Source organism: Lissotriton helveticus, chromosome 4_1, assembly GCF_964261635.1.
Source record: "Lissotriton helveticus chromosome 4_1, aLisHel1.1, whole genome shotgun sequence".
Lineage (NCBI taxonomy): Eukaryota > Metazoa > Chordata > Amphibia > Caudata > Salamandridae > Lissotriton > Lissotriton helveticus.
In genome coordinates, this window is record NC_136063.1 from 1663532878 (window position 1) to 1663551499 (window position 18622).

Genomic DNA, 18622 nt, shown 5'->3' on the forward strand with positions numbered 1-18622 from the left:
AGGGCCTTAGTTGACAGTAGTATCTGTCTTCATGTGACAGCAAGCCATAAATCTCGAGAACAAGCACATTTTTAAATTAATGAACCCTTATGTATTCCTACAAATATATTTAGACATTTGTATCTGTCTACAGAGTCTTTCCCAGGAAACAATAAGGCAAAATCATTCTCTGTACCTCTGTCTATAAGCGAGCTATAGTGGTAGCATGAATATTTAATTAATATATATTCATTGAGCAACTAAAGTAGTAAACCTAGCTACACCAGTTACATTTGTGGATAAAGACCATAACTGTGTATTCAGCTTTGATGTTTGATAGACCTTTTATTGTCTAGTGAGTTTAACCCTAAGGAAACAAACATTGTGGATGTGTCTACTGTGTCTCATCATGAATACATGATATTATATTTTTTCATAAATATATGTTCTCAAACAACTTATTACCATTTATTTTACCTCATAGCATTGCCATATGCATCGAATTAGTAAACTTTTCAAATTACGACAATGTTTCCTCTAACCAACTATAAATAAATTTAAGCTGCGTAATCACACATGTTCATAGTGTATTCCTATAAAAGAGAATACGTTGCTCCAGACAAGTAAACCAGGCTTAATTATTTGTTTCGTCCCACATCCAAATACTACTCATCCTAACGTACCTTTTTCCATTCAGCAGAATACAGGCAATACACATCACCAATGCCTCAGTGTGTTGTTGCTTACTGAATGTGAGTTTGTTACACGTATGGTCAAGATATATGGTATTTATTAGTGATCCCCTCCGGTATGTACACGGCAGTAGACTGAAAAATGACACTTAAAAATTGTGCAAATCACATCATCAGGATAAAAAAAATAGGGAGCAATAGTTTGAAGATAATGCACTAAAGAAATCAAACACCTAACTATATTATTGTTTTTCAGCAAAACCCTAAATAGTTTTCAAAATCGAATATTCTAACTTGATTTAGTGTACTACAATAATATGCCATCAAATAAGCTCATTGTTTTCTCCCAAGCACAAATGAGGCTTCTTGAAATGACATTCAATGACTAAGAACATTTCCTAAGCACATGATTTGACCAGAGTTCCGAAGTGAGGTTAGCAATATAAACAGAATACTGCATATAATTGTTGGGCTGGGGTTAATGCAAGAGATGGACCATGTAATCTAATTTAAATTTGTTTTTAGCCACAAAATTCTGGTTATAATGCTAACCTCACTTCGGAACTCTGGTCAAATCGGAATTCCAAGCTGTGCAGTAATTATTACACCCTCACTTTTTCCACCAACATGTTTTGGCAGCTCATACCTGCTGACATTTATCAGGAGAAAAGGCCTGGAAAAAAAAGCAAAAACATATGGAATTTTGGTATTTTTGCACATTGATAAAGCATAAAATGCCTGATTTCCAAACTGACCACTGTGTACTAGTATTTACCTGGTGCATTAAAAACCTAACCAGACTCTGCAGGGCTTATAATCAAGGACCAAGACTATTCACACTGGGGGTTGTGTTATTCATTTACCATGTATTTCAAGTCTAAGATGCATGCAAGAATTAAGGTACATCAATTGCCCTTGACTGCCATTGTTTGCTATGCTTCTCATCCACTGTCTTCTTTCAATTCTTCAGTTTAAAATCTATTCTGGTTTTGTAATGCATACTTTGTTGAATTCCTTTCCATTTATGATCTATTGTAGTTGTTTTTTGATTGAGGGTCCTGGTAAGAGGGCACAAAACCAATGAACCAGTATATCCTGTAAATATTTTACATGAATATTGAATATAGAGAAGAACCGCACTTGGCAACATGCATACCAGAAATAAACAACATTATTTAAACAGATTACTACATTATCTGCCTGGAAAATGTCAAATGTCTCTTGATGTCCCTAGATATGTACAGTAACTTGTTAGCTAATCATAAACTCTATCATCACGCCACTCTCCACTATTCTGCAATGACCTATAAATGTTGATATCCCTGGCATCCAAGCTCCTAGACCCCACTGATGTGTCCAAACTTGATAATATGCATCATCTTCATGACAGCCAAGATGTCTCCCTTCTCTTTCCCTAGCAACATAGGCTAACCCTGTTATGGAAGTCTGGCCTTTGCTCACAAAAACATGAACCTTGGTGCATTTCCCCTTGGTTGTCATCCAAAATCCTGAGAAGAAAATCTATGAAGATGCTTGGAATAGATGAAAGTTTAAATTGTGATTGGTTGTCCCTGGGTTTTCACCTGTTCTGCCAAGAAAGATAAATGATGGAACCCTAAGCCAGTGACTTGTTTTTTCAATCTGGACTTGAAGAAAAAGTGATGCTGCACAAACATATAGAGACATTTGCCAAATACAGGACTCTTTTGTTCATCTTTGTCCTAAAGGCTAGGAATAAGAATATGACCAAAAAACATCCTGGTCCTGTGGTTTGCCTTGAAAGATGAGGGATGCTGTACTACTCAGTGTGTGTATAGAGGAGCTGGCAAACTTGAAAGAATACAATGACAAGTTCTTGAGAGCTGAAGACTGCATGGGAATTCCGATTACACTGTCAGTATATTTATGTGATAAAATTAAGTCAAACTCTATGATACTATATTAACTCCATTAGAATACATTGTTTTTCACTAGATCATTAATAGTTGGTTTGTTGGTATAGGTATAATATACTACACTGAAACAGGCAATATATTTCTTTATTACTGGGATACGTATAAGGCTTTTTACCATCATAGGACCTATTCACAGAAACCAGCTCATTTAGTAACAAAATAAAGTTTATACTACCAAGAGGAGTTGGGAGTCAGTTATTTAAGGAAAACTTCAGGCAGTGCTTTATATTTTTCCTTCTTATGAGGGACAATTTATGCTGTGTATATAAATAAGTACTGTGCAAGGCCAAATGCCATCTCATGTATCCAATCCTGTGGGTAAGCCAGTCAAGGATGATGGTAAGCTACCACTGAAAATAAGATATCCATTAAAGTAAAAACACCATTGTAACTAACTCTGATCCAACTAAATTACACAACAATTAAAATATATGATGTTTGTTTCTAAATTGGAAGTGATGTATTCAGCATTCTTGATTCATATCTATGGGTTGTTACACATTGTCCTAATAATATTGCTGGTCACCTTCAACCTGGCTGTACACCTTGAACAATAAAAATGCACTACCATAAAGTTATGCACTATCGCTTACACATATCCCTCAAATCTCTAGACCGATTTGTTAAATGCAATACAACTCCAAACACTTTACTAAAATACCATCAGTGAAATCATGAGTAAGAAATTTAGTAAATCAGTATCCTGACTGAAGTTAAGTTCATGCAATAACCACTGGAGAACAGAATATCTTTGTATTGCTTGTAAACATACCATCATGATGTACACTAACTGGAAAATATTTTTTAAAGTGTGGTTGACTTTGCAAAATGGGTATGGAAGAAGGTCAGCCATGACCATTGTACTGCAAAGCAATTATTACCATCATTGCTTGAACGAATAGCATTGCGAAACAAATTGCGTAGTAGTCTCTTTGACACAGATATAAAACATACACTATGTTTATGTAAAAGTCAAGTCAAGTGAACAAATGAAGTAGATTTGAAGTCAGATGTATAAAACCTACAACCAGTGGAACTCGCTTCCTGTCCTGAAACAGAACTTGAGGCACCTTTTCAAAGGGTCCTCTCAGTGGCGTAATGCTAAATGATGCCCCCCTAAAGAATGTGATGAAGGGCCAACAGGTCTCCCATATCTCACAAATATTTATTGGTCTTGATCTCAATGGGGCCCCCCTAAAGTTCTTTCCCCCAAGGGTTGCCTCCTGCACCACGTTACACCAATCCACTCCATCCTGCAAAGAAGGAAGACAGCAGAAAGGAAACATCCATTTGTGAGTAATAACTACTGATATCTTGTCTCTATCATCACCAGCAACATCACAAGTGGCTTATTCCTGAATGGAAATTATTACTGTTTATGCTTAGCTTTCAAAGACTGGAAGAAGGTTTTCAGTAGGAAACCTTTAATTGATAGTACTGCACTTGGGTCCTCTCACCATAGATACAACACTCCGGAGTGTTGTATCTATGGTGTGAGGACCCAAGTGCCTGTCGCAAATGTGTTTAGTGCAGTACAGAGTCTTTCCCCTTTTACTGAATAGTACTATGCTAACTCTACACATGTGGCTCTGGCTACAACAAACAACCCAAAGTGTTTATAACTGTTATTTGAGAAACAGCAGGATTTTACCACATGCGTACCCCCAATTTAAGCAGAGTGCTATTCCACTTGCAGGTTTTTAAAAACGTCCATGCAAATTTATTTAGCAGGAATATTTACCAAAAGGTCACCGGACACCTTGAAACAAAAAGCAACAATTATGTCTTGTACTCCTGTACAAAATGGAGATTATGGTGCTCTCCTCAGCAAAGAGAAATAAGACCCTATTTGTGAGATGCAGTAATATCATCGTTTTGTGTGTATTTCTTACAACTATGCCATGTTCAGTTGGGATGGCTATACCATGACTGCATGCAAGGGAACAGAGAAATCTTTTATTAGACACATGGAATTATTCAGTGGGCCAGTAAAGCTTTGGGCAACACAGTGACTTAATGCAGAAGGCTAATTAAGTTATTTTGTGAAACCTCAATCAGGTAAATATTAAATTAGTTCTTCATTTTGTCTGAAAAATACAGACATTGTACCAACATTGTGTCCAGAGTATAAAGTCTTCGCCAGTGTTCTTATACCATGATGGTTTTTCTTTGACAACTTTTGCCTGGTGCCATGATTTCTCAAGAAGACGTTATAACTACTTGGGGTCCTTCAACTGGTTAATACCAGATATGAACACAATATCTCACACAACAGTCTCTCTTTGTTGCTCGCCATTCCTTCCTTCACAGGTATCCCAGAGCCTGCATTCTGAGCTGGGCTCTTCAGTCTGTGGTGTGTTTGTGGAGTCCTGCCTAACCCATACTAAGGTTGCTGGCTCACTAGGTGACAGAGTGCCATGGCTGGTGTGTGTACTTAAAGGGGAAGAGTTTGCACCATCAGCAGAAATGGAAGATGGGCTTCTGCTACCACGTGTTCTACACATCTCTGGGATTAGCCTCCTTATTCCTGTAGATGTTGGACTTCTGTCATGTTCTTGAGGGCTGGTGGCTAGAAGTTTTTCCCAGTCTGTCTGTGGGGACTCGGGGCTTTGCTGCGACCCACCATGGACTTTAGAGAATAATGGTAGGAATTTTGGTCTTTCTGTCATTCGACTCCACAATGGCTTCTCTTGCTTATCCTGTTGTATGGAAGAAGAGTAGTCCTTTAGTGAGAGGTCTTCGTGAGAACGGGAGGATCGGCGTTGGGATAATGGTCGAGACATTAACTGTGATCCACCTACAAAATAAATGGCAATATTGTTAATTAAGAAAATTACAAACTCATAGCGAGATAGTGAGAGAGACAGGCATAGAAGGAAATATACAGAAAAGAGAATTTGTAAGAATAGAAGAGAAAATCAGGGACAAGGAGCAATGTCTGTCAGTGCAAATGAACACCATTGACCATCAGAATAGGTGCACAAACTAATATACTGTTATTTTAATATTTTAAGTCATTGAGACAGTGTTCAAGTATGTAATAAAATGGCATGATACAACAAAGAGCTGTAAAAAAAGTCAATAATAATAATACTGATAAATTGCATAAATGCATAGAAATGAGGTTGAAATGAAACATGGCCTTCCACTCCATCTAAAAGGAGAATGTCATTCCTATTGATAACTGAATACAACACACATTGGCAAACAATCTTAACAAGCTGATGTAATGGCTACATATAAAAAAAATATTGCAAGCATTCACAATAAAAAGAAAAAGAAAAAACATTGTGCTGCCACCTCAACATCGCAGGCACGTGCTTGCAAATATTGGCATAAAGAAAAGGTACTTCTTGCTTTGAACTACTTCAACCTAAAATACATAGTTTAAGCACAGACAAATGACTAAAACTAAACATTATATGGAACGGAAACAAAAAAGTAGTAGTGTAAGAAATTGGGTTATTAGATGTGAAAGATGTGAGCCTTTCTTTACTAGACAGCAAGTACACCCTTACAGTCCTTGGAGCCCTTGACTCTTTCAGGGCAGTGAAGTAGAGTAGTCCAAAGCCTGCTCAGGATAATTGGTGAGGGCTAGGCTTGAGCAAACTTGAACCCACAATCACAACCCCCTACCCTAAACCTATACTATTTACAATATCACAATACAAGCTGGGGTCCGTGCTAATAAGGCAGGCCTACTAGCTTTATCAGTATGTCAACATATCAGTAGAAGCAGCAACGTGTAATAAATCACAATTGTAACACATGAGAAGTCAATGGGTATAGTATCAAATTTCAAAAGTGTTCAATGTAATATAACACTCTGCATTGCCGGTTATTACCATTGTTAATAAAACATTACAGTGGTCAATGTGTCCCAGAGTCTCACTTCTACTTTTATCCATTAAGAGAAATTGGGTTGTTGGCTGAGTGGGGTGTTAGTCCTGGGTAAGCAACAGCCACAATTCTTAGCATGATGAACCACAAAAAGTCCATAAATTAACTCATGTTTAACATATGGGTAACTTGGTTCAAAAAGCAATCAGGGGGAAGGAGCTACGCTATGATCTAAGATGGCTGCTTAAGCTCCCGGCTCCGTCGACCTCCGCCGGCAGCTCGCATATCCTGTCATTTATCCTTTACCTACGCCGGACTCCCGTGTGTATGAAGCTCGCTTGATACCGGTGGTGCAATCCCGGACTCCCTAACATACTGGGTGGTGGAGTTATGTCGTGTTCCATTTTCGGCCTACTCCAGGGCTGAAGCCGGGACCTCGATTTCTAGCCCATCCGGGCTGGAATTGATCAACAGCGGCTGTGGAACCAGTGTTTCGTCCGGTCTTCCGTACTCGGATCTTTTTCTGCATCTCCGATCTGCAATCCAGTTACCAGCTGGCACTGAGGACTCGGTCTCGTGACACAGGGTGTGCATCGTGCGCCGCGGTCGGGGGCCGCTCGCCCGGAGACCCTGCTGGGGACGGCGGTGTTGAAGGGGGGGCCCCCACGGTCGGCGAAGGTGTCGTGATCACCAGCTGACGGAGCGCCTGCTGTTGCCATCGGCTTCGTGTGTGCCTGGAGCCTCGGAAGTGAGTCTGGGGCTCGAGTCCTGCTTCGTCTCTTTGGGGGGGGGAGATGGAGAGGACAGATGGCGCACCATCGTTGAGGTCCGTGATGGTCGCCATTGGGGCGCTCCACTCCCAATTCACAGTCACATATGACCGAATGTCAGAAACGCTGGGAAATATCTGCTTGCGACCGGACGATGATGCTGCGACACACGATCAGCATTCTGTGGTTCCAGTGGAAGATTTGGCCTACTGTTCTGAGGTTCCCGCACGGCAGCCTGACTCGGCTCACGTCGATGATTTTGGCCTCGTGAATGTTGCACCTAAGAGCGTAGTTAGCTTTCCCGGTATGATTCCTGCTCGGCGAAACATCGTTGCCGAAGGTTTTGATTGCCAAGAACAGTTCTTTAGTGACCGTCGGAGAGGTCTGCTTATCTCCTTCATCTTTCCCCGTTGGTCCTGTGGATGCCGCCATCTTGTATCCTGTCCCCGGTCCGATTCAGCTGCTTCGAACTGCTATGGACGTTTCGATTACCACATGAATACTGTGGCTTGGGTGGCATGGGTTTTCATAAAGAATCGCACTGGTCAGGGCTGACTTCATCTTGTATCCTGCCCTAGATCCGATGCCACTGCTTTGTACTATCTGGGACGCTTCGCTTTCTGCGAGATTGCTGGCTTTGGCGACGTAGATTATCGTGAAGGACCGAACTGTCATGGTTGTCTTTGACTTTTGGGGTTGGCTACGCTTTGTGATCTATGCCGGAATTGTACTGTGTATCTCATTGGGAGTCGGGTGGTTTTGGTTGAGGTCCTCCCCATATTGGTGCTTAATATTTGCTTTTAATAATGGACAATATGTTTTGGGGAGGTCGCTAATGGCGGGGGGTATAGGTGGCCGGGAGTATGTTTGTTCTTCTCCTCCTCCGCTTTCTTTATTTCCCTTCTTTGGGGTGTTCCGGGGCGACAGGCACGCTGTTAGTGGGGTAGGCCGTAGCCATTACAGGGGTGCAGGGTGACGGGTGTTGGGGGGGTTTGTTATTTTAGTTTGTTTTGTTCTATGGTCCCCTTTCTTTCTTTCCTCTTTCTTTGGGTAGGGTTTTTCCTCCCTTACAGTAGGGTTGGCTGTCTCTCCTTATCTTTTTTTTTTCTCGGTTTGGCGTCTATACTTGCCTATACCTTACTGTCTCCGGAGGGTGGGTTTTCGGGAGGGTGTGCTCGCTAATCGCTTGCTATTACATTGTCTTTTATTCCTCGTCAGCCTCGGCGGGCATAGTGTGCCCAATGTTCATATTGCTCATCACCTGGACTTGCTCGCACTGCGGGGTACCTCCCCCCCATCTCTTCTTAACTTCATGTTATGGTGTGACGCCACCGATAGTACAGCCACTTCTGCTTCTTTATAACTTTAAAATGAAACCTTTGATATCCTTCTGCGTTGAGGCATATACAATCACATGCTGTATCTGTATTGTCGATATTATTTGGTCGTATATACGTGCATGACTCCTGATCTGATTCCTGTGTTTGCGGCCGGCCTCTGTGGTTGTAGGCCTGCACTTGTCATACTTTGATTAAAGCAATAAAGGTTTAAAAAAAAAAAAGCAATCAGGCTTAACTCAGAGGCAATGTGTAAAGTATTTATGCAGCACTGAAACAGTAATAAAGTGAAAACAAAGTGAAAAGTATTCCACGCCAACTGAGAAAAATAGAGTAGAATGTAATACATAATTTGACACCAAAACAACAAAAATCTAATCAGTGGAGCCAGAATTAGGAATTTGTAAAGTTTTTAGTATACAGTAGCTCCTAAATGATCATAACTCCAACTGTGGACATCTGGATGTTCCAGACCGAGCCAAAGTAAAAAATATGGTTGACCACAAAGGAGTGCAGGTTGGCTACAAGAAGTAGATTGGGTCCGGATTTAGGAGAAATTCTTGGAAAAATGTTCTCAAAAGGTTAAGATCATCAGAGCAAAGCTGCAGGCATTTTCCGAGTAAGGAGTGTCAAGGAGACATTGGACAAAGTCACTGTATATATTTCTACATTTGTACTTTTATGGAGGTTAATTATCTCCAGCGGGACGAGACAGGAGGATGTAGCTGACAAGCGTTCCAGGAGGCCCGATACCCTTTTTGGGGAAGAACTGCTGAATTGGATTTGCTGCTGCAGAGAAGAACATAGAGGGCGCTACTGTAAAGTCAGGCCGACTGGTGATGCACCCTGCACGGATAGACAAGCAAGATGGTCCTGGTCTTCCCTCCGTTTCAAAGCACTTTTTTTGCCAAGTTTTCAATGTTTACTCTGGGCACCTTTAGTGCCACCACCTAGTGTTCAAGACTGAAGAGGCACCACTTGGGAGGTTAGGACTCACTCAGGCTGGGTTCAAGTACAGCTTCAAGATGGTGGGAGGAAATTAAATCCTTGTGGGTCTGAACAGGAGGTCTGCCAACTAGCTCTTGGAGAAACTCTGGTAGTCCGGGGTTTAAGTGATGAAGCAAGGCTCAAGCTGCAGGGCATGCCTCAGAGTCCAAGGTAGGCTCCAGGTCTACCTGCCAACTACACCCAGACATTTGAATTTGGGGAAGCTGCAGGCACCACATGGCAAAAGCAGGAAAATGCCAACTTTCTAAAAGTGTCATTTTCAAAATTGTAATTTAAAATCTAACTTTTAAGTACAATTTAATAGATACTGAACATGAAATGTGTATCTGTCCAAATCAAAGGTTAGTACTTACTAAATGTAATAAGGCAACCCAATTTTATACTATGAGACGGGTAGGCCTCACAGTAGTGAAAAATAAATTTAGGAGTTTTACACGACCAGGGCATACAAAACCTAAAAGTGCATGTCCCACTTTTTTTAAATTGCAATGCACATTGGGATGTTTAGGGGCTTCCTTAGGGCTGACATATATGCAATAAGAGAGGAATTGAAGGCTTGGCAAGGGTATTATGTTGCCAAGTCGAATATTCATTTTAAAACTGCAGTCAGGCTGTAATAGAAGTCCTGGATCATTTTTAAGGGGCTACTTTAGTGAGCAGCACAATATGTGCTGCAGGCCCTATAGTGGTATTTAATTTACAAGCCCTGGGTATATGGTTTACCACTGTACAAGGAACTTAAAAGTAAATTAAATTTGCCAAACGAGTGTAAAACAATGTTATCATGTTTAGGGAAGTGAGGACAAGCACTTTTGCACTGATTATCAGTGGTAAAGTGCACAGAGTCCTAGGGTCAACAAACACAAATACAGCAAATAGAGGGTAAAGGCAAAACGTTTGATGGTCACCCTAGAGAGGACCCGGTCTAACCCCCATGCTGCCACTGCACAGGTAAGACTAACCAAAAGGGGCCCCTGCATTTCAGATCTTATGAGCAAAAGCTCCAGCTCAAGGAGTGCTTGATAACATTTAAAGCCTCTCCTGGCCTGGGGTCAGGGATTCAAACTCCGGGGAGGCTTAAGGCTAGCATTCAGGATAACATTTCGGGGGTCTTCTGCATTACCAGCATCCCCTCAAACAGACTACAAGATCATTGGTAGTTCAGCTGCCCTTTTTGAATCACAAAAAGGATGGTTATGCACATTGCTAGTGTTCTGCAACTTATGGGGTGATCCCATGCTCAGAGGCATGCATAGTAAATTATGAGATTTTTGCCAAGTGTGTTTCCTTTTGTTTTCCATCTTTGAATAAAAGCCATGCACCACATTCTTGATTTTTATTAATTAGTGGGTGTCTGTGCCCACAAATCCCTCAGTTCTACCTTTTCCTTAGGGCAGTGTATGGAGTTGTGGTGTGGTGTGCAGCCCGGTCTCCCAAAACATAGGAACAGGGAGTGGGGCTTGCATACCACAAGGACTACAGTGGCGTCTATTGGCTCTGCTGTCTTGGGAAGCTGGGGTCTGTGTGCAAACTTTAATTGCGTCTAGCTCTGGGTGGTGGGGGTCCTGAGGCCTAAAATAGTCTCATGGAGGAGGCCCCACTCATGCCACTTCCCTTTCAGCAATAATAAATTGGGGGTTGCCCGAACCCTGACCCATCCCGGAGGTATTTTCAAATTTTGCTTTGGAGCACTATGCTCTCAGTTTACCACTCCCCTCCCCGGGGGGCCAAGATCCTCCTGCTGAAATGTCCAGTCCCATAGGAACCAGGAACATTTTACTCAGGCCTCCCGACTTTTAAATTTGCTTTAGTTGTTAATCTGACTTCTTAAGGCTTCTATTGTTAATTGTGTCCTCTGCCTGGGATCATGATTCTCTCTCCTGTGTGGTGGGCATCTTCCACAGCCACCAAGCCGAACACACTCCCTGCAGCACTATACATATCCCAGAGCCTCTTGGCTAATTGAAGGGCACCTGGGTGTCAGCACAGTCAAGGGCCAGTCCACAGAAGTCACTGTGGAACCTTCCAGGGTCCCCAATCATGTCCACTCCCACAATTGTTCCTCAGGGGGCATAATAAATCCAGCATCACAGCCCCTGGAGAGACCTGTCCTTGTCTGGGGTGCCAGCTGGAGTAACAGTATTTTGTCTACCCTTGCAGAGGTTCTGCAGTCTTCTTTCCTCCAGCTGGACATTATTCCCCCATAACACGCTCAGATCCAGTGTATTCTCAAATGTCTCTTCCTTGTGGGGGTTGAAAGTTCTGGAAGGCAGGCATCACTGCATATTCCTGGGATGCCACATCAGTCAATTCCTACTTCAATAATACTGCACAACATTTTGGGACATTTAAGCACGGCAACCTTCCATGGGAATCTCGGCTCCACCCCCAGCTGACACATCCACTTGATCGATTCCTGACAAAACATCAAAGAGGAGTGCATCCAGCGATTTGCCCAGAAGGTCTGCTCTTCTCCCTTTATTTCTGTGTGCTCGTCTTAACCATATGCAGTGTCAACAGTTAATTAGCAGATGTAAATTTGTTCCTGATTCCTTCCTTTCCCATCAATTGGGCCTAGAGCTGTTAATGGCTCTTTGTGTGAGGAGGCCTTTGCGTCTGCTGCTAGGCAGCAGAGTAAATAACTTGGACCAGTAGAGGGGGGAAACGCCTGCAATCTGATTTTTGTGGAGCCAGAGAAATATGACAAATGTTAAAGTGCTATAAGGAGTGTAGTTAGATGAAAGTGACTGTTGATCTACGCTCGTATTATAGCTACAAGAGCAACCCTCTAACCCATGATAACCTGGGTATATACTTTGTAAGTTCTGCAAAGGCTCAGATGGACAACCATACACAATCAAATACTGCATTCAATGAAGACTGAAAAGAATGAAAAAATATTTAAAAAATATACATAAACAAGGAGACAAGAAGTGTGTAAAAAGGCCATTCACCCACCTAATCAGTACTGCCACAGACAGATAACATACAGAAAATAACCAAAAATGACAATAATAATCAATAATAAAACACAAAAGATTAAGGTGATTTTTTTTTTAAATATTTGTATTTGCATTTTGTTCATAACTCAACATTACAGTCATGTAATTGGTAACATGTAATCCCCTATTCCCTCTCCCGCCCTTCCCAATGGTACTCTGCTTTTACGTCTTCATATTGTACAGGTGCATTGTCCATCAGTCCCAGAACCAGGTAGTTCACAGCACCCTCTCCCAACCCTTCCCTCCTTACCCATACCGTTTCGTATATTGTTATTGTGTACCTCTCCCCCCAGGCCCCCAGACAGACCATGGTAATGCCTCCACTTGGACCAAACCTTTTTAAACTTCCTAGGACAACCCCGTGCCTTATAGGTCACCCTCTCAGCCGCCATGTAGAGGTCTAGTCCTCTTCTCCACTCCTCAATATTCGGGGGGGTTGATGAACCCCAGTGTTTTGCAATGTCTCTCTTTGCCACCACTAGGGCCATAACCAGGAATACCAGGAGTGGGCGTGCCAGGTCAACATCATTGGTCATCCCTAACAGGGCCAGTTTGGGCTCTTGTGTGATCGGTACCGCTAATACCTCACTAAGCTCCTTAAAGACCTGGGTCCAGTAGGTTTGTATCACACCACAGGCCCATATTATGTGATAGAAATCTCCGCCCTCCCGTTGGCATCTGAGGCAATTAGTGTCTGCTGTTTTCCCCATTTTGTGTAGCCTCACCCTGTTGTAGTAGGTTCTGTGCAGCACGTTGTATTGAATGAGGCGGAGCCTAGACTTAATCGCCACCTCACGTGGGTGCATTAACACTACGTCCCAGTCTATGTCCTCAAGTGTCCCGACCTCCCCTTCCCAGGTTTCTCTAAGCTTCGCCAGGTCCCCCAGCATGTTGTTGGTTAATGTTTTGTAGGTGAGTGAGACTGCCTTACGCTGTATCTGTTCCTGCAGGAGCCTACCCTCCAGTGGAGCATATTCTGGCAGGCCCTCTAAGTATATATTCTGCGCCCTCCAAGCATGGCGTAGCTGAATGTATTTGAAGAGCTGTGAGTGCTGGAGCCCAAACTCTCAGGGTCTGAAAGGGTTTCAGCTCCCCTCTAGCTATCACATCCCCTATTGTGGAGATTCCAATATCGTCCCACCGTTTGAAGCCCTTAAGTTTATGAAGTTCGTTTAACCACTTGCAATGCCATAGTGGTGTCTGCCGAGTGGGTGTCTTTTCCCAGCCTGTTCGCTACGTAGCTTTATTCCAGGCCCATAGTGTAATGGCAGTCGCCGGATGCAATGGCTTCCTAACGGTGCCGCCGTATAGGTAGGACAGCAGGTTGTTCGGGGACAGTTTATGTCGCTCCAGGGCATAAGTAGGATGGTCTGCCTGTGTATGCAGCCATTCATTGATTGGGGCCATGTGTTCAGACCAGTAATATGCTTCGAGGTTGGGGAGCGAGATCCCTCCCCTGTATCGATGTCGTTGGAGCGTATTTAGTGCTATTCTCGGCTGTCTACCCAGCCAGAGGAAGGTCCTGAGGTCTGCGTGGATTTTAGGTAGTATCATGTCTGGGAGTAAATAATATTCGTTTTGTAAGGCGTTTAAGTATTTGGGGAGTATGATCATTTTGTACATGGCCGCTCTGCCCAAGAGTGTCAGGGGTAGCTGTTGCCAACGATCGATATCAGCAACGGAGTTTAGCATTATCCTCTCTAAGTTTTTTTTCAGAGAGAGTTTCTTGTCTAGGGTGATGTATATGCCAAGATATTGGAAGCCCTCAGTAGTAACAATCAGCTGGTCTGGCAATGTCCGCTCTCGGTCGCTCCCTTTGGGGTCGTAGAGGACCGACTTGTGCCAGTTTATATCATATCCAGAATATCGCCCATAGCGTTCCAGTTCTAGGAACAATTCCGGAACGGTGGTGTCGGGGTTGGTGACATACATGAGTACATCGTCTGCGTACAGGGACAGCTTCTCCTGTGCCGGGTCCGTATCCGTTACACGGAAGCCGGTAATCTGTTGGTTCGGTCGGATCCTAGCTGCCAGAATCTCTATGGTGAGTGTGAATAGGAGGGGTGACAAAGGGCATCCCTGCTGTGTCCCTCTTTGAATTTTAATTTCGAGAGACAGTCTCCCGTTCACCCTCACTGTGGCCCGCGGGTTGGTATAGAGGAGACGGACCCATGTCTGAAACTTTGGGCCGAAACCGAATCTCTGTAGCACCCCTTCCAAGACCGGCCAGTGTACCGAGTCAAAGGCCTTCTCGGCGTCCAGTGAGAGGAACCAGTGTGGTGGCTCCCTATCCCTCACCTCCTGCAGCCAGTTATGGGTGTGCCTAAGGTTGAGTTTCGTGGCCCTGTCTGGCAGGAAACCGGTTTGGTCCAGGTGTATTAGATCCGGAATTACCGATCTCAGCCGCTGCGCCAGGACCGTTGCAAGGAGTTTCACCTCCGTATTTAGAAGAGAAATGTGTCGGTAAGACGCGCAGTCCTCCTGTGGTTTGCCTTCTTTATGGATTGGGATGATTATTGCTAGCGACAGGTCAGTGGGGAGTGGGGAGCCTCCCCTCCTGATATGCTCCCAGGAAGAGGTTCCTCAGGTGAGGGGCCAATATGTCTGCCATGCTTTCGAAAAATTCCACCGGGAAACCATTAGGTCCCGGTGTCTTCCCAGATTTCAGTCCAGCAATGGCCGCAGCGACCTCCTCTACAGTAATATCAGCCTCTAGGGTCTTGAGGGTCTCGGAATCTAATGAAGGGAGGTCGGTCTGCCCCATATACAGGAGAGCATCGTCACGCGTGCCCAGGTCTCTGGCTGTGTAGAAACGCTCATAGTAAGCCGCAAACGTCTCTGCAATGTGTGGGTCTGTGTTAACAAGCAACCCCTCTTCATCCTGGACATGTTCCACCCATCTCGCTGCCCGTTCCTTTCAGCTAAGCCATGCCAGTAGTTTTCCTGACTTATCCCTCACGTCATATAGGCGGTGAAGGGTGGCCAAGTTCTGAGTTCTTGCCTCGCCAGTTACCAATTCCCTATATTGTCCCTGCGCGTCTAACAGTTTCCGCAGCGTTCCGGCGCTTCTTGTGGTTAAGTGATCCCTTTCTAGACCCACTATGGTGTGCTCGACTGCCGCTACCTCCTCCTGTAGTCTCCTCCGCTCAATCCCTAATCTACTTTGTATTCTGTCTCGAATCACCGGTTTCAGGGCTTCCCAGAGGGTTACCCCCGAGTCCACCGTCCCTTCATTCTCAGCCAGATATACCCGTGCATCCGCTCTCACGCCTCTGAGTACCGTTTAATTTTTAAGATCCCATGCAGCTAGGCGCCAGGAGGTCCCCCCAGCATCCCGAGTCTGTCCCATCGTCACCAGTAGCGGTGAGTGGTCAGAGAGTCCTCTCGCCTTGTAGTCCGCTGCAACATCTGTGATCAGCTCCTGTCTTGACCTAAATATGTAATCTAGTCTGGAGAACACTTTATGCGCGGCTGAGTAGAGCGAGTAGGCTGTTTGGTCTTGGTGTACCTGCCTCCAGACATAAGTGAGGCCTATGGTGTCAATCACCTGGGCTAAGGGGGTCTGGCCTCCCCTGCTAGGTGTCAGTCCTGATCTGTCCCTTCCCCTGTCCATCTCATCGTTGAAGTCTCCGCCCACTATTTGAATGGTGTCTGCAGTGTCGAGGAGTATATTGGCTAGTACTCTAAATGTATTTGTCTGTAGTTTGGGCGGTGCGTACACTGATATCAGCGTATACGTGCGTCTACGCCATGTCCCCTGAACCCCCACGCAAGTCCCCATAGGGTCTCCCCAGGTGCGGGTGATGCAGAAGGGGGAGGAATTCTTTACGATGATCGCCACCCCTCTAGAGTCAGATGTGTAGCCCGCATGTGCCAATACTTTGTACCTTCCCCTGGCTATAAAGGCGCAGTTTGCGCCCTTAAGGTGCGTTTCCTGTAGGAAAATTATGTCAGGGCCTAGTCTTTTGAGGTAATTATTCACTAGTCCTCTTTTTATCTTGTTACCAAGGCCATTGACGTTCCATGTCAGGACACTGAGTTTCCCGCATTCTATAGGTTGAGTCGCTAATGCACTTGCCATACTGAAAGAAAGTATAAGTGGTGCAGGCGGTCGCCTGTGCAGGAGAATAGCATGTTGCACCAATGTTCATGACTGTGTTCAACCAACTGTGTCCCCTCTCCCCCCCTATTCCAATCAACAAAGCTGTAAGAACATCTCCAAACCCCACCTCCCCCTCCCCACCTCCTCCTCTCAGCCATCCCATTCGTGTAACCATTGACGCATAGGACTACCAAGTGGTAAAGGTCTGTCGCCCACCCACAAACACCCCAACTAGGTTATGTCTAGCTCTCTAACTTGAGCTTTCAAGTGGCCTTTCTGAAGACAGCAGCCCCGCTAACAGTGGGGTGGGCCTTTCCGCGTCACGGGGGCCGCTACGGGCGCCAACTTATTTAGCAGAGAAAAGGTATAAGTCTACCCCAAAGAAAGAAAAATGTGTTTGCCACTTGCGTGTCCCAAAGCAAAGAACTGCTGCTTCGAATCTCAGCTCCACAGTTTCTCAGGAGTGGGAATCTTGCGTTTCTAGATCCTGTTCTCCTGGGTTGCCAGTCTCTCCCTGCTCCAGTTCCTGGATTGCAGCGACCAGAGGGTGTAGAGATTGCTCTGTCTGGTCTTCAGGGTCCGACATATGATTGCTTCCCTCATGGTGCGTCTCGTTTTCTGTGTGGTGCACCAGGCAGCTGAACCTTGATCCAGGGATCGTGTCACCATCTGTCGACTTATCCATATTTCGGCTCCCTCTGCTAGTCGCATGCTGGTCCGGGTAAGGAGTCAACTGTGACTGTCGTCTAGCGCGCGGATGCTGCGATTTTTGAGCCTTAGGTGGACTTTTCCGAAAGCTGGCAGCCCCCATTTCATTACGGATTCTACGGCCCGCCTCTTCAGCCTCACGTAGTAGTGGTCTCTCTTCCAACCATTGCCATGCCTCCTCCGGTCGATTGAAGAAGTGAGATCTTCCCTTAAATAGCACTTTCAGTTTCGCAGGGAAGAGCAGCATGTATGATATGTGCAGGTCTCGGAGTTTTGCTTTCACTGCGTCGTAGGAGCTTCTTTGTTTTTGCACATCCTGACTGTAGTCAGGGAAGATCATGATATTAGTGTTCTCAAACCGTAGTTCCCCCTTCTTCCGGGCTTCTCTCAGGATAAGGTCCCTGTCTGCAAAGTTAAGGAACCTTGCGATGATCGGTCTTGGTCACGCTCCCTCCGGCGGTTTAGCTAAGAGGGCTCTGTGCGCCCGTTCGACCACAAAACAGGTTGAGAAGGGGGCCTGGGGGAAGGTAGATGTTAGCCAGGCATGCAGGAAGGCCGCAACATCCGACTTTTCAATTCCCTCTCTAAAGCCCACGAAGCGCAAGTTGTTCCGTCGTGCCCTTTTTTCAGCGTCGTCAACCCTCCACAGCAACTGACTGTGGGATGCTTGCAGCTCCGTCATATCCTTTTGAAGGGTCGTGAGGGCCCCTTCCGCGTCATTGATTCTGTTCTCTGCCGTGCTCACCCTTTCAGACAAGTTTCGGAAGTCTTGGCGTAGCAGGAGAACTTCCGAGCCCACTTCACCTATCTTAGTCTCTAGTGCCGCTCTCGAGTCTTGGATGTCTGTTCTCGAGGCCTGGATCGCCTCCAGAAGCATGGCGGTATCCGTGCGTGAACCCATACCCATAGGGGTCGTCTCTTTCTGTGCACGCGTTGTGGCATAGTTATCTATGGTGTCTTGCCTCGCTGGTCTTGCCACCGGGTCTCTCTTCCCCATTATTGCGAGGATCCCCTTCCTGGGGGTGTATAGTGCCACACCCGGCGTGTAGTTGAGGGGGGGGGAAGGTCAGTTAGCTCAAGATGCCCCCCGGGCAAGCCGCCCACAGGAAGGCAGGATATCGCGGGTCTCTCAAGCCCCCCCACCCCCAAGGACAAAAAAGGGGGGGTCGCGCTCTTCCGACTCACCCAGGCGTGATGATGTGCCCCAAGTCCCAGGGCCCCTGGGTAAT

At 45.1% G+C, this 18622-nt stretch overlaps 1 protein-coding gene across 4 annotated transcripts in view; it reads right to left on the reverse strand.

The window, feature by feature from the left end:
* Positions 1-4740: 4740 nt before the first annotated feature.
* Positions 4741-18622, reverse strand: part of LOC144829313 (rho GTPase-activating protein 6-like) — a 940021-nt gene continuing 926139 nt past the window's right edge. For all 4 annotated transcript variants that reach the window (XM_078688348.1, XM_078688349.1, XM_078688347.1 and 1 more), the window contains one exon: positions 4741-5423. In XM_078688348.1, the coding sequence (XP_078544474.1) occupies positions 4891-5423 (533 nt within the window). In that variant the 3' untranslated portion in view covers positions 4741-4890. The remainder of the gene's footprint in view (positions 5424-18622) is intronic.